Source organism: Meleagris gallopavo, chromosome 11 (genome assembly GCF_000146605.3).
Source record: "Meleagris gallopavo isolate NT-WF06-2002-E0010 breed Aviagen turkey brand Nicholas breeding stock chromosome 11, Turkey_5.1, whole genome shotgun sequence".
Classification (NCBI taxonomy): domain Eukaryota; kingdom Metazoa; phylum Chordata; class Aves; order Galliformes; family Phasianidae; genus Meleagris; species Meleagris gallopavo.
Genome location: NC_015021.2, coordinates 9424419 through 9448225, shown reverse-complemented (window position 1 = coordinate 9448225; position 23807 = coordinate 9424419). Strand labels below are relative to the sequence as shown.

The 23807-nt window shown below is 41.2% G+C and overlaps 1 protein-coding gene across 1 annotated transcript; it reads right to left on the bottom strand.

The window, feature by feature from the left end:
* Positions 1-585: 585 nt before the first annotated feature.
* UBXN7 (UBX domain protein 7) lies at positions 586-23002 on the bottom strand. Its single transcript, XM_010716547.3, has 10 exons — positions 21718-23002; positions 19694-19761; positions 17808-17873; positions 15737-15849; positions 10392-10538; positions 9929-10019; positions 8767-8894; positions 7918-8311; positions 7143-7222; positions 586-5857 (listed from the first exon to the last, which is right to left on the bottom strand). Exons 1-10 carry the CDS (start codon positions 21837-21839, stop codon positions 5696-5698), a joined length of 1371 nt encoding a protein of 456 aa, XP_010714849.1. The 5' UTR covers positions 21840-23002; the 3' UTR covers positions 586-5695.
* Positions 23003-23807: the final 805 nt, after the last annotated feature.

Genomic DNA, 23807 nt, shown 5'->3' with positions numbered 1-23807 from the left:
GATTTGTTTCATACAGAGCTGTTCTATAAAATAGCACCTCGTCCCCCTGCTCCACGTCCTCCCTCTAGCTATCCTACTCCATAAAATCTCAGCACCATTTAACAGGCAGATACAAAATTGCTCTTCCTTGTACTGCAGACACAGTAATTAGACAGCGACCAGATCCCAAACTTCTGTGACTACTCACAATATACCGGTAGCAAACAGAATTGAGGCAAGCCAAGGCACTGATGTTAAGTGCCACATCCTCCAATTACAAATGTGTGTGTGTATATACACGTATATACATATGGCTATATTTATGGGAAGTGGACAGACACTAAGCACCTCACGGGCAAGAGGAGACAAGATTAAAAGTCATCTTGCAGCACAGCACAGAAAGGGAATCCATTAACCTTCAGGCTTGGGAGCAGGCAGCAGGATGCAGTGAGATCCTGCTTTCAGACACAGCCCTTGCAAAGCTGTCTTCACAAAACAACAGGCTACAGCTCACCTTACAGTCACCTTACAGCAGACCTTAGCAGTCATCACTGAAATGTTTCTAGGTTGACTCTAAATGCAGCTGAAGGAATTTCCAACAGCAGAGATGGCCAATACAGGGCTCAGAATGTGAGTTTGACATTGTCTTTAAGACAAAAGCTACTACACCTACAGAAAATCACTTCTGTTGAAAAACAGCTGGACAAGGCATATCCAATCCTCACAACAGACTTTGCTCTCTACCTCCATTTCAGCTACCTCTCCTCTCTTTGGCATACAGAGCTATTCTTTATTATTAGCTTGATTAAAAAGGGATTAAACAAGGACAAAGCTGTGACAAGAAAAAAAGCAGCAACAAGTTGTTACTTCAAGTTCCTTAAATGAAACGCATCGTCCCACTCACAGGGACTTCCTCACACAAAGCCAGACAACAGAGACCCACGTGGTTTGGAAAAACATCAGATGCATTTTGCCTGTTTGTTGCAGCGTTCAGCACCTGTCACAATGCAGCTGAAGGGATGCTTCACTGTGATTTCCTGCCCCACAAGAAGGGATGGAGCCCTTGTTACTCTTGAGTTCTTGCAACCCAACTCAGTGGTTGGGTTCTCCAGCTCAGCGAGAACAAACTCAGTGAGCCAGGACAGAGCATCCCAGCTAGCAGACAAGGAGCCTGCTCTCAGAACCAGCTGTAATTTGCTGCCTGCAGGAGCCGCAAGCAATGCATTGTGCCCTCTGCAGCACAGCAGCTGTCATCAAAGAACTCCTGCATGGAGATGACTTTTTCTTTAAAGAACTAGAAAGGAAAGCCCCCATTCTCAGAATTAACTTTTCTATTTCATTACCCGTAACTCAGATGTACTTCAAGCAAGAAGTTTTGAATGGTCAGAAGGTATGTCAAACAGCAAAGCACACAACTGCATGGAAGTTTTCTAAGAAGTCTATTTGAGAACCCATCAGCAGTGAGGTTTACTCATTAAGTGCTAAAACCAGCTGCCAGTTTCTGATGGCAGCATGTGTACAAACCACAACACCTGTAAATGTGGAAGCTGGACTTGGTGCAGAGGAGCATGTACGCTGACACTGATTCAGTTAATTAATTAGTTAATTTGGTGAGCTGATGCATAATCAAAATGGCCATTTGTGCCTAAGTCTGAAAATTGCTGCCTTTCTGTAGACAGCTCTGTTTTACAAAACTACTACACACATGCATTCTTTCAATACCAAGGTTGTCAGCTTATCAGATTTTTCACCAGGAAGCATGACATTGTTCAGTCCATAAATGTCAGAAACGTAGAATCACAGACCATAGCTGAAAGCCTAATGAAAACAACACAGGCACATCCAGCAACCTGTGACGCAGCCTTCAGATGCCCTATTTCCTCCAGGAGAGAATGCAACAGGGTTGGAGCTGGTTGGTCAGCCTGGCTGAGGGCAGGTACCTCTAGGAAGAGCCAAAATCCTTCCCTGGACCTCTGGAGGTTTGTGAGTGGGAAGCAAAAAAAAATGTGCTGACAGCAACTGGCAAAGAAAGCGAGGTACACTGGTAGTGCTCTGTTTCTGAATACTGGTTGTGACTATAAAAATAAGCCAGTTAGACATTAAATATTAAAACAAAAAAAACGAGCTAGATGAAGAACACATGCAAAGAAGGTTTCATTGCAAGCAGCAAGAAGCTGCAGCTTGAAGCACATTAGCTCTTTAGCTCCCTACCAACAAAGCCTTCCACTGTCTGCCTCTGCTCGTGGCAGTCCTTTGCCATGCAAGCTGTGGCCAAACAACACCGGAAACCACAAACCACAGACACCGAGGGATGATTTCCTTTGTCCTTCCAACTTCAACTTATTCTGCAGTTAGGGATTTAAGGTGTTTTTTCCAGCCTTGTCAAAAGTAATTTGAGCTTCAAACTTAACATTCAGAAGCAACCATGACCAAGGCTCTTTCTAAATCGAGTCCAGGTGGCTTACGCCTTCCCAGCTAGAAGCTGTTGCATGCTTAGCTTGGTTAATGTGTTCAGCCACATTCTTCAGGCCATCAAAACATGTTTCTCCAAACTCCAAAGAGCTTCGAATGAAAATCTGAGGAGCTGTACCCTGGCTGGTGCTGTTTCTTCACAGCTTTCACCAGCAGAGAAGAGCTGGGTGATGTGAGCTGTGGCTCTGTTTTTACTGGGGGGGAATAAGGGGGAAAAAAGGGAGAAGAATGAAAAGAGAGAAGAGGCATGCACAGGGACACTTATCTCCTCAAGACCTCTTCTCTCTGCCTCCAGCTCACAGGTCAAAGCAAAAGAAAACCAAAAGAAACCACAGCATGCCTGAGAAACAAACAAACTCAACAACAGATTAGCTCATTATTTCTTGGAGCAGAACAAACAAACCATTAGGAACTGTCACAAAATAATTCTGAGTCCTTATCTGAAACAGAAGAAAAATGCCATTTTTAATGTAGTTTGCTTTTTCTCCACATTCTTCATTTCCTGATCAGTTATAAAAGAATTGCTATTTGCTAATAAAAAGTCAAGAGACGGAAAGAGGAAGTCAAGAAATGAAACAAAAGACTTTCAGTCTTGATGGCTCAGGAAAAAACCTTGCCACAGCCAAGTGCAGCTTTTGGTTCCCTCTGCATGAGATGATTGAGCTGCTCCTGGCATAACAAAAGCAATGAGATGCTAAACCAGAACTTCCTGTTTTGGATTTGACAGCATGATCCTACAGTTAAGCATAGATTAAAGAAAGCTGTGTCAGCTCCACAGCTCCTAGTTGTGCAAAATGGGGTCAGAAAGTTAAGCTCATAATACGGGGCCACGCTGGTCTTCAGCAACAGAAATGAAGCTCATGCTCCTGCCTGCAGTACAGTTTTCCCTCTTTCCCTGATGCAACCATTAGGTATTTTTTTACATCTAATTGCTGAAGCCTATGTACAGTAGTAAAACTGGGGAGAAGGGTCAAAAGAGAAGCTACCAATGAAACAGGCCTAGGACTGAAACAACAGGGTCAATTTTCTATGTTTAAGTTCACTACTAGAAAGCTGATGTGTGCTCAGAGCAGATGCAAACCTCACCCTGGCCAGTACCAAGATCCAGCCAGCCAGTCACAGCTTGAGAGACAGAAGTGGAAGTGCAAAGGCTTCCTGCTGGATACAGGCAAGCAGGAGAGCAAGAAAAGTCAACACGCTCCCATCTCAGCCTGCCTGAGGGACAAGAAAGGATATCATGCTGATGTCAGGTACTGTTTCTGCTGGCAGCCCACCTTCGTTTTCTTGCAGCAAATCACTGAAGAAGAGGCAGCAAGTTTCAAGGTAACAAACATCAGAGTAAGATATTTCAACTGGAGAGCTGAAATCATCTAAGGAAGCATTATACTTACACAAAAGGGTTTCCTACTGTTCTACTCCCAGATGTGAGACAAGAATTTGGATATTCTAGAAGTACTGTGGATATCTTTCAGTCTAGAAGTGCTGCTGCTCCAGAGGCCAAACACCAACACTCTCACTCTTATGCTGGCCTTGTCATTCACCTTTTAATGCTGCAAAATGGCCTCTGTGAAAGGAGCTCTTTACAAACCAAAAATGGCATCTGATGTCACATCACTCACTGATCAGGAAAATGCCATCAGATTCTGTTTTCATAACACTGTACCTTGCAGTAGACGTTAACGTAGAAGGAAAATGAATTTACACAAGTATATTGTTATATCATGGGGGATGCAAAACATGGTCTATGGCTTTCTCTATTTAAAGACTCAAAAGGCTGGTATGAAATTAAACGCAAAAATATCTTGAAAAGCTTCAGGCTACAGAAAACTTCTGACCACTGAAGTCACACATATAACCATCTGAGTTACAGGAACACTCATATGCCTCTTTCCTCCCTGACGAAGAATATTAAATTGGATTCTCAATTGTAAATAAACACACTGAACATCCATCACGCAGATGGCAGTGTTAATTGACTTTTGCTTCCTGTAACCTATACTGTACCAACAGCTCAATGTCTAGGTGAGACACTGGGAAAACAGGGCACTTGGTGTACACACAGGATGTGCCTGCATAGATTCTGCTGCCAGCTTTCGTAGCTGAAATGAAAACACAAATAAAGGAGTAGTTTTCAATACATCCTTCCAGAATTGATGGTAAATGACAGCAGATTAAGATTACAATAGATAAAAAGCAGCCTGGAGCTGCCACCAGGCTATAAAGTCTTTTATAAAGCACTAATTCCTTCCACAGTTTTGACAAGGCTATTTATGGTTTGAATTAATGACAGGAACCCTAGGACTTGCTGTCCTGCCCAACTGCAGTCTGTGCTCTAAAACCACTTATAAATTAGTCACCCCTGGTGCAGCAGTGACATACAGAAGGAGGGGGAAAAACAGCCAACTACTTCTCAATTTACTCCATGTTTTCCACACTCCCAAGGTCTTCACTGAATCATGCCACCTTCTATTGTCAGTTGTAAAATCCTGAAAGCAAGTAAAAAGGGGAAAAAACAGAAGGAATTTCCCCCTCCTTGCAGGGAGGACACAACTTTTGAAGTCTTTTTTTTTTTTTTTTTGGAGGGGGGATCCTTGCTTTTTTCATAAAAAAAACAATAAAACCTGCATCCACTGGCAACATTTAAAGGATGATGAAAGCATGCATGCAGCCTAGAAGCCTATTAGTAGGGGCAGAGAATCTTGCCACAGCTCCTCAACTCCTTTCCAAAGTAAGTTTCAGCAGACTGCAAGGTAAGTGAATCACCATAAGAACGCTGTAAGGTTAATGGAGACCTTTCACATAGAGAATCAAAACAAAGGAAAGATTGTAGTAAAGATTACACTCTCTCCTTACAGAGGTGACTCAGTGCCTTATCACACAGTATTTTCAAATATAAATTAAATGAAATTGATTTAAGAATAGCAGCAAGAAGGGTGTGTGTATTATGGCCACTCCAAGTCCCAGCACACTGGATACACAGGTCACCGTTCTACTTTGCTCCATGAAAACAAAGGAAAGATGTTCTTCCCAATGCTCTCTGCAGGGCTCAAGCTGAGAACAGAAACAGAACTCTAAACACGCTCAGTTGTCTCTAGAGCAGAAGGGAAGAAGAGATAGAAGGGCCAGACAGCTGCCTGCCTGATTTCAGCACTGCAATCCTATGACCCTCAACTGCATATCAATGAGTTGGTGTCCTAGGCAAAGAGGAGAGGGGAGGAAGGCTGGGAGAACTCAGGCCACGGTGCTAATTCCTTTCCTGCACAAAGACAGTCTCTTGAGGACACAGGCCTGCCTCCTGTAATGTGATCTCATAGTCCAGGTGAGAGAGTTTCCTTCGAGGGAAGTTGGTGAGGAGTTCAAAGCGTTCATTGGGGTATCCTTTTGACTGGACATGTTTCACAAGAGCCTGGAGAGGAAGGAAGGCAAAAAAGGGTCATTCAATTAAAACAAACAAACAATAACCCACAAAAAGTGTCATAAAATTATCCCAGTTTCCTCTTAAGAGAAGTTCGTTATCACAAATGCATGTAATACAGATCTCAACTTCTTCACTATACAATTTGGTCCTTGTACGTCATAAAACATAGAAGCTAATTACCTAACGGATTATTTAAACAGAAGGAAGATATACATAACAGTGCACTAATTTAAGTAATGTGAATTCCACATCACACATTCAAATCACAGCAAAACGAAAGTTGCAAAACAATCTCTTCAGTGCCCCCCAAAAAAAGCCCCCTCACTTGTTTACTGACATTACCTTTATGTTAAACCTAAAAGGCACCAAAGAAGTATTTTTGGTAGGTAACACTGATAAATACAGCATTTTTTTACTGAAGGTTTGAATATTTTCCTGCCTTCAAAGAAGCATGAGGTCTGGGGGGGATCCTTCTCTTCCTTTCTTTCAAAAGCAATTCTCAGCTCATTGACTTCTCTGCCTACAATAGCAATCAAGGAAGGATACAGAGGGTATTGGGATGATGAGCTATCAGAAAACCCAACAGACGCATCAGAAGAGCTGATGCCCATGCTACACAAGAGAGATTTCCCAAGTTCATCAACAAACACAGCAGATGAGAGGGTAAAGTAGGAGTAGACAGGACAGAGAAATGAAGATAAGCCGAGGAATGACAGGGAGTACAGTGAGAGAGCAAAACTCAGGCAGAATGAACAGTCACAGCACTGCTCCAATGTCTTGGGGCATCAGTGCAGGGGGAGTGCCTGAGGGGTGATGCAGTTGCACAGGTGATGGACTGGAAGGACATGGCTCCACCTAAGTTGAGATTATTTGAGAAATACTATAGAGATGACTGCTATGACAAAGTAAGAATGAAAGCCTGACAAAGCAAAGCAGCTTCCTACAGTAAGTGTTCCTCAGAATTTATTTCAGCCTCAGAACTCCATGTCGACCTCTGAAATGACGCGTGGTTTTGAGGGAGCTGATGCTGGATTTAAGGTAACTTTTGTTTTCTATTTAAAGCTTTCATGTAAAATAGTAAGGATGAAAACATGAGTTTGAAACAAGGTCAGTTTCGACCTGGAGTTTTGCAGACCAAGTTGTATAGTCTCCTTTTCTTCAAGGGATATAAACATTTCTCTCACCAATGTCATTGGTGCCACCGCAGGAAAATAAATTCTCCATTTTCAGCTCCCCTGTACTCAAACAAGGAACTCCAATTAACCCCACTCACCAGAAGTTTAGCTTGTTCAGGCAGTGAAATTTGTTCTCTCTTTCCATCTGGATACCTTAGCATCAGCTGTGCCTTTGGTCCTAGTATAAAAGAAGTGACTACAAGTTAACAAACAAGGCAGCTGAACCAAGCTTTCTTTAGTTTTGGTTGTGGCACACTTTACTGCATAAAAGAGTAGGGTTAGAGACTAGAGACAAATACAGAACTTTCTAGCACACAGTGTTTCAATCTCTGAAGAGATACTTGTACAGCATGTGTTTAAAATATACACAAGAGTTCACAATAGTGACCAAAATCAGTCTGGGTTCCCAGAGAAAAGTACACTGTGCTACCTCTGCTTTTGAGAGCACCTCACAGGGTTGCATGCTAGCTCACAGCTGCAAGGACGCACACAGACTCCTGGGATTTGTTTGTATAAGCAAAAGTCCAGCCCCTCAAGGCAGTCGAGCCAGGCACGAGGTGGAACTGATATTATTTCACTTCTACCACACTGGTAGAAGCCTTGTCCCAGCTGCCTGCATTACACCCATGTAAATTTCATTCAACAACAAGGTCTCAAACTAAGGAATGTGAGCTCAGTGACTAACATCAAATCACTCCATCAAAGTGCTGTCAAAGAAAATCATCTAGCATCAACGAGGGAGTGAGACAGCAGGAAAGGTTTAGCTTTTCAAAACAAGGGCTGAAACTATGCTTGTCAGGATTTAACAGCTTTCAGAACAAAAGCAAAACACAGGTCACTATAAAAAAATAAAAAGAACCTGTGGCCACTCACCATTCACATCTAGGCCCTGCAACATACTTTCAGGCTTGTCAGCTGGCTCCTCCACTACCCCTGCATCAATGCAGGGCAGTACCCTATGATTTGATGTTGTCCCAGGCTCAGTCCTTGCAGGGGGCTCAGGCTGAGGCCTTCGGCTCTCCTCTTTTTTATACCCCAAGTCCTTGTGTGGAGACTTCCTCAGCTTGGCAGGATTCTCTGATTCCTCCTCCTCCTCAGATCCGCAAACAGAAATAAACTCTTCACTTCCAGAAAAAAGCTCTGACTCAGATTCCTCATCTGATCGACTCTCCTGCTTGGCCTGTGAGGAATCAAAATGTGTTTCCTGTAACGAAGCTCTGATAGCAGCTTCCAGCTGGCTGTCCTCACTGGCATCAATGAGGCTCTCCTGTTGAACACAGACATAGGAAAAAGGCATAAGGATATTTTCAGACATACTGAAAATCAAGACGGTATCAAACGTTCCAAAGGGAAGCTTCTAAAACAGTCATGAACAAACAGCATGGAAAGCGAGTCATCCTGTAACTGCTTAATGATTCCTCCTTGGAGCTTCACATGGAGTAACGTGTCTTCTTCCCACACACACACAGAATCCTGTGACTGTCAACAAACAGTCAAACAAATGTAACAAAACAAATGATGTAAGTGTAAATTGCATAACAAAAATAACTATCGAGGTAGAAAGCACTTCCTTAGTGCATTACTTTCATTCTTTGCACACACTTCCACTAATTCATTAAGTCTGTTTATACACTACCGAACTGGAAACCAGTACAGCTGGATGCAGATACATCACATTTTAATTCAGGTTTCTGCAGTCCTCCTAGAGGGCCTCCTACTCACCGAACGGGAGCATTTTTGGGGAGGGTTGGTAGAATGCCCATCCAGCTGTCCGTGCTCACTCAGGAACCCGGTCACTTGGTCCAAGAAAGAGGTCACGTCCAGCTGGTGCCACTCCACTAGTTTCTGGCCTGGGAAACACAGCACCGTGAAGTCTATTTTCAGCAACAAATCTTTCCTCAAAGATTGCAGCATAGCTGTCAAAAACATCAGTTCACCTATGTGCACGTATTATGCAAGAATCCACATTTGTGGAACCGCAGTTGCCTACAGGCCACCACCTGATAATTACAAAGCTTGTTCCCTTTACCCCCCCTTCTGAGAAAATATGCATCCAGAAAGGTGAACTGGATATTAAAATTAAAAAACACAAAACACAATTTTATGAAGAAGTTATACATTCTTCTCTGCTTCGATTCTGCATCTTGGTAAACAGCATTTGCTGCCATTAGCACTAGGAAGAGTATCTTAACTTCGGTTTCAACAACAACAAAGTGTTTTGAGATGGTTAAATCAAACGGTGAGAAATTTCAGCTCTGATTAAAGAAACTATTACTTCAATTCCTGAGAAGCGTGAGACCAAACCATTAATACAGCGGCCTTCTATGGTGACAGAAAAGGCAAGAGTGTTGGCATACAAAACAAAAAGGTCCAACTTCAAAAGCAATAGAGAAAAAGGTAACATTTATTTATTTTTTAATTGAACAATCAAATTGGTATTTGAAAATTCAGATGCAATTTAATAAGTCTCATTAAGCAACTGTGACAGGAATGGGATTGCAGATTTGTATTCCTGTCATGGGTAAGTGACCTTACAAATATTTTAAGATAGTTTATCACAAGATTTTAAGTAGCTTTTGAAAGACCACTTACAAAAAAATGTTGGTTTTGGAGTTTCACCACCAGGTGGTACTATTTTCAATTTCTACACAAAGTACTCGATAAGCCACACCAAGTACCATAATCAAACGCAGCATTTCAGAAAGGCTTGGGAGTTTTGTTCCTTTAGTGCCTCCAGAAGCTACTATTTCATTTCTACAGAGATGAGAAGTCTCACAGGACAAATGTGGTAACGAAGAAGCTTCAGTTGCAGTGTAACACTCTGCCAAGGATGATAGCACTCCTGCTCACAGCTGCCACTGCAAGCAACTGTCTCTTATCTTACCTGTCCTGGGATCCAGGATGGAGACATAAGGGAAGTCTGCTAATTTATAAAACTGTATGTACCTCTGCCCCTCCTCACTGTCGTGATAGACCTACAAAATACCACATTGAAAGCAAGTTACTGAGTGGAAAGGGAACACAAACGATCATAGAAACAAACCGAGTTTTTCTCTATTTTACAGCGCACGCAACAAATAGTAAACACAAGTTTCAGCAACTTCTACAAGTTGAACATGCACCCCTACCAGTGTATGTGTTAGTGGTTGAGCAATAACATTTTCAATCAGAAGTAAAAGGCTGCTTAGGCATTAAAATGCATACCCTTAATCTCTGCAATTCTCCGAGAGAACCACAGTAATGCCGCTGTAATCAAAGATATCTGTTTTCACTGTCCCACCTAACAGGTCATCAAGTTACTGGTGTGGCTCTGTTAAATTTTCCCCCAAGGAATTCTGTGATTCTACCTGCCAAAAAATGAAATGTTCCCTGATGATGTTCTTCACAGCCTCATTGCTCCATACATCGCGGTTCAGACACTGGCACGCAAAATCTTGCACGTTCTGAATGTTTATCATGAGCCATTTGTTCTGCATCTGACCACACTCCTTGGCCTGTAAGCAGAGAGAAAAGTTTCATTAGCTAACACTGAAGAGCACGACATAAACAATGCCAGCAATGATCAGTGATGGCTTCTAGCAGTGTCAGAATTTTCACCAAAACCCCTTCAGAGTGAGAAAGATGGACCGAGCGAGCGCAAAGGCATCCACAAAACAGAAGGCAGGGCTGAAAGACCTGCTTAAATGAGATTGGTTAAATTACAGAATCACATCGATGAACAGAGCTGCTGGAGTTCAACAAGCCAAGCACAGAGTGGGAAAAGCAGCTTTGGCAGTGGGGCGGGGGAGCGAGTTGTGGGGAAAGACACTGAATTAAGTATTTGTTCAGGGAAGAGTGTAGTCAACCACACCAATCTGACAACAGAGGAAAGACCTGCTCACTCCAGAGATAAACCTGTGGATCATCTTCTACTTAAGCAGACAACACAATTGACAGAGGATATGCATAAATGCAATAGGACCTCCTCTCTTGGTTTTTTTGCTTGTTTTTTCCCCTCTCTCTCAAGGTTTTGGGTTACTCTATTACTGTGTAACTGCCAAATTCGGCATCCTTTTCTGATGCTCCTTATCCAGACTGCAAGTTGGGAGGAAGACGGGAAGGTGCAGGAAGAAATCTTACTGGTTTGAGTCACAAAGCTGGCATAGTCTGATTGCTTGGTGGCAAGATAATGGTAGGAGTTTGATCAAGAATGTAATTCTGATCGCTGAATTGCCATACCTGTTGAAAAAAAGAGGGCTATATCAACAGCAGGAATGCTCTTACCACCTGGAGAGACTGGAACTTGCAAATGAATGTCCCTTCCTTTTTTAAAAAAGTATGCATATATTTATAAGTGTATTCACTATCCTGCTGGCAAGGCACCTAACAGCAAATTCAAGTAATCAGAATGCTACAAAAGATTTTGCTGTTTTTGGTGGTAGTTTGTTCCCCAAACCAAAGTTTTTAATTTCAGATGGATTTTTAGCCAGCACACCTCAGAACAGTCAGCATGCCTGATGCACGACAGCTGCACAAACCCCATCCTCTTAGCTCAACAAAGTGTAAGCCTGAACGCACTTGGTAAACCAGTAAATATTAAACTAGGAGCCTGCTCACTGTTCAGCACATCTCGGTCTACAAAATACATTCTGCATGGCCAAAGGACCTGCAGACAGTTTTTATTTTATTCAAAGGAAAAATGTTACAGAAAAAAATATGAATGTAGAAGTGTGGAATACTCATTCTGTTCTCGCAGGCATCACTACTAATCACCAATGTTACCATGTGAGAAGCCTGTATTTGGTTTCCAGAGGGAAAAAATGCGGCAGGTGACACCTGGGTAACAGATAATGCTTTTAAACATAATCATTATTCTTTTATTTTAAAAAAATTATCTCAAACTAACTGAGGATTTGAGAACTAATTCTAGGCAATCAGTTTAAGATGAGGCCCAGAGGTACCACTCAAGATTAAGGGGAACATTGTCAATATGCAGCTTCAGTTAATCACATCGCCTTACTCCTGTGCTCTAATGTAATCCATATGTGATTACAAATGAAGAAACTCAAAAATACATAACTAGCATACCTGGAAGTGCATCTCACTCTTCTACACTTTGCATATTTTTTAACATTAGAGAAAACCTGACTCCTCCTCTCCTCCATCCAGCTACTGCACTTGAAAGGGTGCAAGCAGGAAATTCCACACGCAATTTTTGGAAAGATGAGTTTTCAACTGTACAGCAGGTCCAGCTCTTGAAACTCCTTTTAACTTCCTTGTAAAAGCAATAGGTTTCATGTTTAACATTTAAGAGGACAACAGTTACACTGCTACTATCTCACACACATATATAACCATGCTCTTACACAGATATCGGTTTGCTTTAAGGGTAGGGGGGTATAGAGGGAAGAAATATTGTGGGTATGGAGATTATATTGATGGATCATTTTCAGCAATGACCAAAATAACATTGCAGGGCTCAAGAGCTGACTTGCGTAGCCTGCAAGTGATGTCTGATGGCTTCAGAAACAGTTTACTACACCAGTTCCCAACCACCACCACTTCTCCTTCTGTGAGGTACGAGCACCTAGCACTTACACAGCACCCAAGCAGGATAAGAACAGAGCAACTGCTTCTTACAAGCATTCTAATTTGCACTTTAGATAGCAGAGTAGGAGCTTCCAAAGAAAGAGGCAGTGATTCTTAAATACCACGTGACGTGTAAATAACCACCCATGTCCCCTAAATTCCCCTTCCCATTTTCTAGGCACCCACATTTTTTTTATCACAACAACTTGGGGCAACAAACCAGCAATCCAGCCAAACAAAGTAAGGACAGTTATTTTACACTCACTGCTGGCTCCCATTGGAGAAACTACCTCATGTACTCCTAAAAAAAAAAAAAAAAGTGTCGTCTTCTTTCATTTGATTTTTCTGAACCATGTGCAGTTTATAAATTTTGTGTGTTTTTTTGTTTGGCTCTGTTGAAATTCATTGCTCTCCTTCAGTGGGCAGAGAGAAACAAGGAAGCCAAGCCAGCATCTTGTGAGCTTCCAGACATCTGCTAGTTGAGCATAGTTCAGTTTGGGAGATAAGATAAAATCAGAATGAGAGATCTGCCTACCAAGATACATCCTATTTATATTATTTATATTACAGTCCTTGCCTTGGTCAGCACAGAAAGACCAGGTTCTCTGCATAACCCAGCCATTCCCAAGCCAGTGGTACACCAGCACACACAGGCTACCTAGACAGTGTAGAAGCACTGCATGTAAAAATAACTGCACTATTCAACTGCAAAACTAGATCAGCTTCCGAGCTATTACTACTTGCTTCATAAAAGCAAAAAAAATGTTTTTAAAACCATCAGTATCAGCAGGAAGCAGTAAGAGAACCTGCAAAATGAGGAAATTTCATATAGACAGACTTTAAACTGCAACGTCATACCGTTGCTTCACAGAAGTGCCAAAATCCTAAGGAGCACTAAGCACAGAAAACTATCTGCTTCCAAAATAAGAAATGCAAAGTAGGTCAATTTGGGGCATATTCTCCACAAATTAAACTGCATTTTACAGCATACGTGCAAAGAAACAAACATATCTGATTGTAGAACAAAACCAAACTCTTCTTTAGAAAGTAAGTTTGGTCTGTTGCTCTAGTGATTTATTCTTAGCAGGTTCTGTGTTAAAGAGATGGTGAGTGTGAAGCTTCATATGCATCAAGGCTCAATTTTACAGTCAGGAAACGTCAGTTAAAATCCCTTGTGCAATCTGAATTGACCCACAGCAGTTTCATTTCAGTTTCTCTGAAATACTCTAATAGGAGAGAAGGAGCAGTGCACGTTAACATCTTGCTGGTATATCAGCCATCTGCCTCTGGTTTACATGACCCCAAGCCACCAGGCTAGAGAAACTTGCATCTAGTGGCCCAGTCTTCGATGCAGCTGAAGTTAAACATTAATGCTCTTTCTTACTAATGAAATGGCAGTTTTTTCACATCATATTGTTAAGGTTCTTCAGTGGGTTTTGTTATTTATTTTTTTTGTATTCAAAGGAAAATGTATTTCCTTGTGCAAAACAAAAGACAACTGAGCCTACTTACTACAGAAACCAAAGTTAGAGCACCCTAACAGACACTGAGCAACAAAGATGCATGAAAACCTTACTAAACCAGACATCACTGTTGTCGCTGAGTTTGAATAACATCATAAGTCTACAGGACAAAAGGCTGGTGGAACTTTCTTGCATACCCCTCCAGAGTTTAGAACACACCGATCATTTAAAAAAACAAAACAAAACAAACCACTCAGAGTAGTGCTAAAATAAAAGTGCTCAAAATGACAGCATGTGGTCTTTTTTTAGTTATTGTAGATGTTTATCTAAGTGAACAGAGAAGGAATAAGCGAACAGCAGCTTGTTAGAATTGAATTTTGAGAAAGATCCTGGTCACTGGATTCACAGGAGGCCTGACTTTATCCCAGGCTGAAGCAGCACAACAGAAGTGCACAGTCACAGAAGGCAGAATGCAAAGGGTAACAGCCCACAAACTGAGAAGCTACAGATTATTTTTGCAAGGAAGTTTTGAAATGAAGAGTAACGCATGAGACATGGAACTGCATGAGAACAGAAAAAAGCAAACATGAATATCAGAAAGCATATGTCTCTAAATTTAAAACTGCAAAGAACAGGACAAGGTGTGTAGGTACATCCCCCTCTCCCTTCCCCCTCCCTTTTTTTTTTTTTATTTACAAGACTGAATAAGAACACGTGGACTTTAGAGCAATCAAACGTATCATCAGTTACATCATCCTCTGAAATGAATTATGATAATGGCAGATGCCATAGTAAATACTGCTAAAGGTCTTAACATGTTTTCAGTAAGACATTAGGAAAGACTAGAAAACAAATTCCACAGCAGAGATTAGAGGGCACTTGCTGACTGTCTACACATTTCAGTACAGAGCAGCATTGGCTGTTTCTGTGCAAATTGCCTTTATTGGTCCCTCAAGCCACATGTTCATCTGTTCACAACCAATCTGGATAGTCTCTGATCACTAGTTATGTCCCTAATTCATACTGTAACTAATTCTGACCAGATCCACAAAGCTGCCTGCACAGATAGAAAAGGTGACACCTGAGATTACTGGAAACCAACAGCCCCCCCAGCTCTCCCCTTCTTAGGGGGGCAATCTCTCAGACAATTCTTCCATCACCACCAGAGGCAAAAGGTGACCACTGTGATTTTGTACAAGAACTTGTCCTCTGGCATAAAGTTGTGCATTCATGACAGTGCCATACACAGATACTTAAGTAGCTTTGGCATCAAAATTATTTAGCCATATTACCAAAACGGCACGAGCTTCTCTAGAGGCTCTGCTGCAAACTATATTGCTCCTTACAAAGTACTTTTGCACACTTACCAAAAAACAACCTTACTTCAGCTACTTCTGTATCATGCAAGAGATTCAGTTCTTCCATTCTGGCCACCCTCACTTCTGTATACAGAAATGTTTCACCAAGTGTGATTTGCTGTATTGGTATTTAAACATAATAAAAATGTGATCTACCATTGTTAGTTAAGACCTTCAGAGGTAGTGTATCAAATATTCATCACTACAGGCTCTTTTAATTGTCCTGCATACACAGCCTAACAAAGGGCTTCCACGCTGCACACAGCCACCACACAGGGAACTTACCAAAACTCAAAAACTCACCGTCTCAAAGCTGCCTTTGTGCATCAGATCAATGGGAGGCCTGAAGAGGTCTGCTAGGGTAGTGAGTTTCTTATCTACTGCTCCTCCATTTCGTAGCTCCTGTTCCTGTCGAACTGCACAGCCCCAAGAGGAAACAAAGCTGAGTTAGACAAAACACTCAAAAGATGTATTTACAGTTGAATATATTCCCACACACAAAACTTTGGTGAGACAATCGTAAGGTTAGACCACACTGAAGAAGACCAGCTGTTACTTCAGGTAAAACCCCCGCTTGTCCTAGCTCCTGCAAGCAGTGGGTGTTTATTTCACTTTTAAATACATCCTGGGTAGGATAAGTATCAGTGGAGGTGGTCATATATCAATATTCAAAAACAAACAAGCAAAAAAATTTTGAAAAGGCTATGACTTGCTCCCACTGATGCTATTAGACTGGAACAACTGAGCTACCCTGTAACATCACAACTTTACTAAGTATATTTCTAATTCAGTGCTTCTAATACCTGAAGGTAAGGCACTCCCCACAGAAAGATTTAGCTCACTTGGAGAAACAGATTTGCAAGCTTATATTAAATATCTACACTTCCCACAGTCACTTCTGGATACCTCAGTCTCTGCCAGATGAAGAGGTTTTCAGACTGTTTATACATATATTATGAGTTTCCACTGGTGTTATCACTTCCACTCAAAGCACATTTCCTACGTATACACGATCATATAAAATAAGGTAAGTCACAGAAACTGCTCCCCTAGAAATGCAGTGGTATAATGCATTTTGTGGAACCAAGTCAGCTGAAATGAGTAACCATCACATGATCCTAAAGCTTTCCCACTGTGTAAGGAAACATCAGTGGGCCATAGCATACAAACCGTTTCTGAGCAGACACTGGATCCCTACAGGGATAGAACTGCACCTGTGGTGTAGGCCTGGGAGCCAGGAAATAACATGGACTTTTATGGCTAGGGCCATTTCTTCAGAGATAACAAGACAGTGATTTTCACCCGTGAAATTTTACCATAAAACATCAAGTTTCATCAGAAACTTTCACAATGGTTTTACAGACCACGAAACTCTAAAGGACTTCACTATAAGAGAGAAAAAACAAGGGCATGAAGCTTCTGTAAATTCTTGATTTTAATATAGATAGCTGCCAGTGACTTTACCACCTGAGTAGATTATTACTTCTGAAAAACTGATCAAAGCTGTTAGGGGAAAGCCAGAAATGATAAATACTTATTTTCAGTTTGGCATGTGACAGGAGTTACTTGGGAACCAGGTCCTTGGCTAGAGCTCTTCAGGACTCCAGAAGCATCAGTGATAACAGCTGCATTACAAATCTAACTGGAATGCAAAATAAATGGTGTTTGGCTCTCAAAGAATCCCTTTCTATGAAACTTAAACGCTTATATAACAGCCAATGCTTTGTCTTTTGGAGAGCCTGCAAATGAATGGATAGGGAATGGTAAATAGATTAAATTCACTAGAATCAATTCACAAGGCCAAGGAAGAAGCCTCAGGGTTATACTCAAATCTAATTCAAGTGCCAGAGCTACCACTGGCTAACAGAGAAAAAAATAATAGGTAAATTTAATTTATACACGGTATTGGACTGTCCTTCATTTTTAATTCTCTCTAAAGCAGAAAAAGGGTTTTTTGAGAGTTATCAAGATAGCATTTGCCATAGGAAAGCAGGCAGAATATGCTGTCTCATGGCTTTACTTATGTAGCACAGGCAAGTACTTGGCACAGCATCCTCAGTACCTGCTTCATATATCCATTAACCAATGCTTTCCCTTCAGCCATTTCAGAACAACGTAAGGTGCCTCAGAAATAAACAAACAACATTTACTGTACCACAGACATGACAGAGTATTGTCAGCAAACAGCACTGCCACTACAACAAGGAATAGTCTAATAGCATTATTCTAAAATAACATTTTATATGCAGTAAGCAATTAAAAAGCATTCAATGACTGAAAGCTATCACAGCAGACGGTGGAAACTAATTTGAAATCATGATTGTATTAACAAACAAACAGAACCTCTCTAAGTTACTGATCAGCAGACACTTACTGGTTTCTGTCTGAAAATCCCGAAAGCCGTCAAATATTGAACGCGCAGGTCTGCGTCTTTTAGGAGCTTCAAAGAAAAAAGTATTTCAGTAATTATTTCAAAGGCATTCTATCAAACAGGGAAGCTTATGAGAACCATTTTTCCCCATCACTTCCTCCCTTCAAATTTCCCAGCAGGGAAGAAAAATGTACCAGCAGTACACAACAATGTAAAGTTAGCCTTCTCTCATGGGCTCACCAGGCACTCCAAAGGCACATCAGTACGTAGTGGTAGTGCTGTTTCCCATCAGGACTTTTAAAGATGATTTCTAAGTAGATGAAAACTTCATAAAATTAAACCCAGAGGGAGAATACCTTCTTTCTTAGGAAACACATTTGTTTCTTCCACATTTCTATTTCCTTTTTTAACGCTTATCCAGATCTCATTCCAACTTCGCTGAATGGGCCCCAGCCAAGCTCTTCACAGGATCCAGTATCAGGATCTGCAAGGATCTCTCTCCTCTAAACGCTTAGCAACAAGCACAGTCCCTTACAGGTAACTTCAGAGTAATTTACACCGTAGTTTTAAACAGCAGCTGAAATAACACTTCAGCAAAAGCAGCACTTGCCTCTCCAGGCTGAGCTGCTACAAATCCAGTGCAGGCAAAGATGTGAACTGCAACCCAGATGGATGTTTTTCTGATACGTTTTCTACTTCTGGAGTGGTTCAGTGTATCTGGCAGAGTACAAACTGATACAGGTTTTCTCAACTGGAAGAGAATCCAAGCTCACTCAAGCACCTCAATATGCAGCTGCTCAAACCATACACTGGAACATACCCTGCTTGAGGTTAGAGTTGAAAGGACCGAGTGAGGCAGCTTTCCAGCTGCTGGACTGCTTCATGCTATAAATAGAAGTGGCATCAGTGAGAATATTAGAGTTGTTGGATGAGACAGAGCCAGGAGGCTACCACAGATTGCCTCAGTAGGGCAGTCAGGGACAGCACGTCTGTGCTCAGCGTGACGTGAGTAGAAAAGGACCAGGCAAGAGTGCAGATCATACTCCTGTACTTCTTAGGATCATGAACCCACAGGCATCTATAGAGCTAATGTCAAAGACTCTGCTGGGTCACAAAGGAAGCAAGTGAAAGAATGGCTTCCAAGAGTCCTCAGGGCACCTTCTGCAACCACCTCTCAGCTTGGGCATGCTGGCAAAACAAATCTCCGACGTTGAAAACAAGATCAAGTGAGAGAACCAGTTCCACAGTAAAACAGAAGCCAGGCCTCACCATCCTATTTAGCAGGAACTAAACAACAGAAAATGCATTTCCTATGGACATGGGATCACTTTAAAGATGAGCATTTCCATGTCTTTCACTGACAAAAAGGGCAAGATTCTTAATTGAGCTGTGTGATGCAGTTTGAAATGCAAATCAAATTCCTAAAGGAGAAACTGAGAAAATGACAAGCAATTTCAACCCTTCTTTCTGGATCTCCTCAAAAAACATGCATTTGTTCTCTCCATTTTTACTTGTCAGCTAAATCCCAAGCATTCGCCCTACCACTGGACATTTTTGCAGCAGTATCACATGGTTCTGAACCCCAGGAACACAGATGTATGCTCAACATTACTAACTGGCTGGTGCCTCCAGAAGTCCTCTGAAAAAGGAGTTAGCAAATTGACACCACTGGGAATACAGCATCTCTAGTGTGTAAGGTTTTAAACATCAGGATATTTCCAAGTATGCAGTCATGTTAGATGGCTGAAGAGCTGGAACAGGGCAAAAACACAAATACAAACAGGCACACTGCTTTCTTCATGTTCATGAAATTTTGTTTTTCTCATCATAAAAACATGATTTCAAGGTATTTAAAGAAAACAAAAGATGAAATAAGAACACAAGCCTACCTCCAAACAAGGGCTCAGGTTCTACTAAAATTTCCTGTTTTTGAGGAATTGGAGCTCGTACTTCATCCCTATCAAAGAGGAAAGGAAAATCAGAGATAATAATGTTTAAGTATTAAATAAACCAAGCCATGTTGTGTTCCAAAGGTTCCTGCGACTCGGACTAGCTAAGGACACTGCTGTACCATTGCACAGAATCAGAGATTTGATGTCAAAACAGACCTTGAGGAATCCTTTACTCCCACTCAAGGCATTGAAGCAAGATGTAGCACATTATGCATTAAAGTGCATTATGCACTTTTCTACATCTTGACAGAAGATTACACAAATCCTGTGGTACCTTGATCCCAGTCTTCTGTCAAATGAATTGACAAAAACAATTCAAATGTTTTTTTTTTTCTTTCACAACCTCCTCAGAACTTGGAAACTTTTTTTTTTAAACTTATCTACCTAACCCACTTGTCACCCTCCTCCCCTGTTTATCTCTGCACACAGGAAAAAAAAGATTGGTTACTAAAAGCTTTCTCCTGCTGGAAGACTCTTTATTTTCACCTGAAACTCATGACTCTTTCCCACAGGATGTAAAACAGGATGGTCATAATGGTTATTTTCCTCCATATAATTCTGAAGCAATTACTTGCTTTCATGGCTGGGCTCCTTTCACATTTCAGCAGCTTAGCTATGCTTACAGAGAACACTATGTAAACTGAAATTACGTCTAGGAGAAGAAATAAAATCACCAGAGCTATGAAAGAGTAGAAATATGTACTCAACTGTACTCAATTCAGTTACTTAACTCATGTATCTATTCAAAGGAGTGGCACAGGCTCATCCAAGAAAATCCATTTCAACATCTGACCTACGGAGTACTCCTGAGGTGCACACCTTCCTGGACTCTTCAAATCTTTAAGTGTGCAGTTATTGGCTCCTGGCCACGCAGGTTTCAAGCAGTAACTCATACCACCAGCAAGATGCACTAACCTTGCTATTAGCCTCCACATCTTTGATCATCTAGCTGTTGTGAAGCTAGTTATTCTCCATTTTTTATTTGCATACTTATTTCTCTCTTCCTAAAAGTAAAATTAAGCTGACCAGCACCTGAAGGGTGTCAAGTATAAAAAACAAAGTATTCAAAATAAACCCTGAATATTAAGTTTCTGATATGCCAGAAGTTGTCTAGAAATAAGAACTCTTAACACCTACAGATACAGACTTTTAACTTCATTATCTTTTAAAAGTTCAAACAGGGAGGCACTGAACTATAAAGGTTAGTGCTAACAGTTGTTTAAATGTATACACGTGCTTCAGAAGTATAGCAGCAAGAATTTTCTTTAAAAGTTATTTCCCTCTTGCCTGAAGTGAAAGACTTCCATAAAGAAGAAAGCATGGCTAAGTTTAATACAGAACTTTTAACAAATGTGACTGATACCAATCAGCTTCCACGGAAAATATTCCCCTTATCCCATGCAGGCACATTAACAGGCAGCACCAAAAGACTCTCTGCCGTGTCCAAGCACCTTCATTGGCATGTGATGTGTAAGACACTAATGCAGATTTTGTAGTTGCTTGTTCCTCTGCACATCAGTGTACATGATCTACTGTTAAAATAACACAAGAAAATGCTATCAAATGGGACTTGGGTCTTATTTATAAAAACCACAATAACAAAATTCTCTAAGTACAAAAGCAACATAAAACAAGACTCCTGGAGCCATTTAAAACTAAGACCCACTTTTCAGTGGATCCTCACTTCAATGACCCAAGCTATGCCTGCAAAAACAGCATGTGCATGCAATGGAAAACTTCTGAAGTACACGCAAGAGAGACCAGCTTGTGCAATAAGAAGAACTTATTTATTAAGAAAAATATCAAAGCAATCAATCAAACAAGATCATCAAAGAAGCACATATTACACTGAAATAACAGCAGGTTAGGAGAAAGAACAACTGCTTTAATTGATCTGTCTTACACTACAAAACTTTTAAGACAGACTACTCATGTTTATGCAGACATGCCCAAGTACGTACTCGGTGTGTGGTCGAACTGCAGACACTGCTGCAGAACTGGTGCTGGGCTCCTCTGCTATGCCTCCACCATCCAGAAACATGGTGACAGCCATCTCCAGGTTGTTGTTGCATGCTTCAAGCATATGTTTTCCCACGCTTTCACTGGCACCTGTAATGCAAAACAAAAAAAAAAATACAAAATTGAAGCATTCTTCATAAAGTGTTCTGATCAGAAGCGCTGGGAACAGCTAACCAGCAAGCTTCCCTTTTAAAGCACTGATCATTAGAGCAGTTCAGCAGGTGCCACTTATCCCAAAGGCACAACTATGAGGTGAGACAAACACACATCTCAAGGGAAAAGGAAATGCCTGGATACAGGACAGCCACACTTCTCCCTTCCTGCAGGAGAAAATTCTGCAGGAGTGTTTTTGAGCGCTTCTTTTTTTCTTTGTATAGTTTTCCAAATATTGACAAGCTTATTAAATTTGACTTCTGTTGTGTTCTATGAAAAAAACAAAAACCAGGAAACAATCAACTGATTTAACACTTTAACAGAGAGAATACTAAATCCAGTGCTAAAGTTTTTACCCACCTCTAACAGATACTTAAAGAGGGAAGAAAAGATTCCCTGTTTCACTCCAGAAGGCAAAAACAAACAAGCAGAAGCTCAGTTCATGTACAAGGAAATTTAAAAAGGGAACAGGGAAAAAGTAGTACCATCACTAACAATTGCTAGAATGGCTCCCAGGCCCAACTAAATGCAGACTGATGTGCTGCTCAGGATGAAACATTACTCCTTAGCAACACTCGTGGCTTTTCCTTACAGGGTCTGCCTCTAAAGCTTTCTCAAGGCCGTACAGTTAACAAAAGCACTTTCACCAACTGAATCTCTCCTGATCTAATCTTTTAAGAGTCTATTTACTACACTACTTCTCTATAGGTAGCAGGCTGCCAAAGAGTCTATTTTAATATGGAAAAGCTGGTATAGAGGGAGAGTAGCAAAATGCAGCTGAACCAGTTTGAGAGCAGTTTTTGGTCTGTAATAATTCTTACCAGCTTCACCGCAAGTCACTGAAATGAAGAAAACTCTGTTTTCCCAGCTTCAGAATGACAGCTAACGCCACTTTGAGCAAAACACATTTAACTTACTTTCACTGGGTTTCTCTGAGATTTTCTGGGAAGTACTCAGAGCTTTAGACTAAACAGACTGGTACACTGAACACACTTTGAATCTGTTGAGATAAAGCAATGCTAAATGACCTGTGCCACTATATTAAACCCCAAAGAAAGCCAGGCTGACCAAGGTAACTTTTCAAAAAAAAAAAAAAAAACCAAACCCAAGAACCAACCTGCCACAAGAGTACCCCAATGGTATTCAGCGGTGCTTGACAACCTTAATCAAAATAAGAGTGCAGAAAGAACTAGTACCATCCCCAATAAAACACAAAAGCATCGAGTAGTTTTTCACTGTAACTGCTCTTTGATATTTTCAGGAGCTCACTTCAGCTGCAGAAATGAAGCAATAGCTGCAGAGTCTGGAATATACATACACCCTGCAACCTCATTGCACAGTCACACCATGCTGTTCATTTAGGAGGACCAGAAGAAAAATTATATTCAACCTTCTGATTTTTTAAAGTCATGAATATACAAAGCGTTTGTACCAAATCTTCCTCAGTCGTAAGGAAAATAGCATCACACCGTTCTCAGTGCTCCTGCTGGCAAACAGAAATACTAATTATTCTGCAAGATTTGAAAGAAATTTCTTTTTATCTTGTAGTTTCCTCTGTAAAGATACACAGGACTTACACTTTCTTAGCACTTTTCTGGATGAGAGCACCAAAGAAAAAAAAAATCTGGTGTCTGAGAAGTATATTCAGAGACTATGGGTTAGTGGGCATGAGTTGACAGCTGGATCTGATGTTTATGGTGTCTTTTCCAACCATAGAGACTTGTGATTCTATGACTGCTGCTCACCATCAGGTGTGCTGGAAGCAGATCATAGAATGGCCTGGGTTGAAAAGGACCACAATGCTCATCTAATGTCAACCCCCTGCTATGTACAGGTCGCCAACCAGCAGCCCAGGCTGCCCAGAGCCACATCCAGCCTG

Bases quoted from the DNA above. Each gene is read 5' to 3' on its own strand.
- UBXN7 (XM_010716547.3), bottom strand. From the start codon at position 21,839: ATGCTTGAAGCATGCAACAACAACCTGGAGATGGCTGTCACCATGTTT. The intron at 15,850-17,807 runs GTAAGTGTCTGC...GGGGCTGTGCAG, and splicing joins GGATTTTCAGACAGAAACCA to TTCGACAGGAACAGGAGCTA. The intron at 8,895-9,928 runs GTAAGATAAGAG...TGTGTTTCCCAG, and splicing joins CATCCTGGATCCCAGGACAG to GCCAGAAACTAGTGGAGTGG.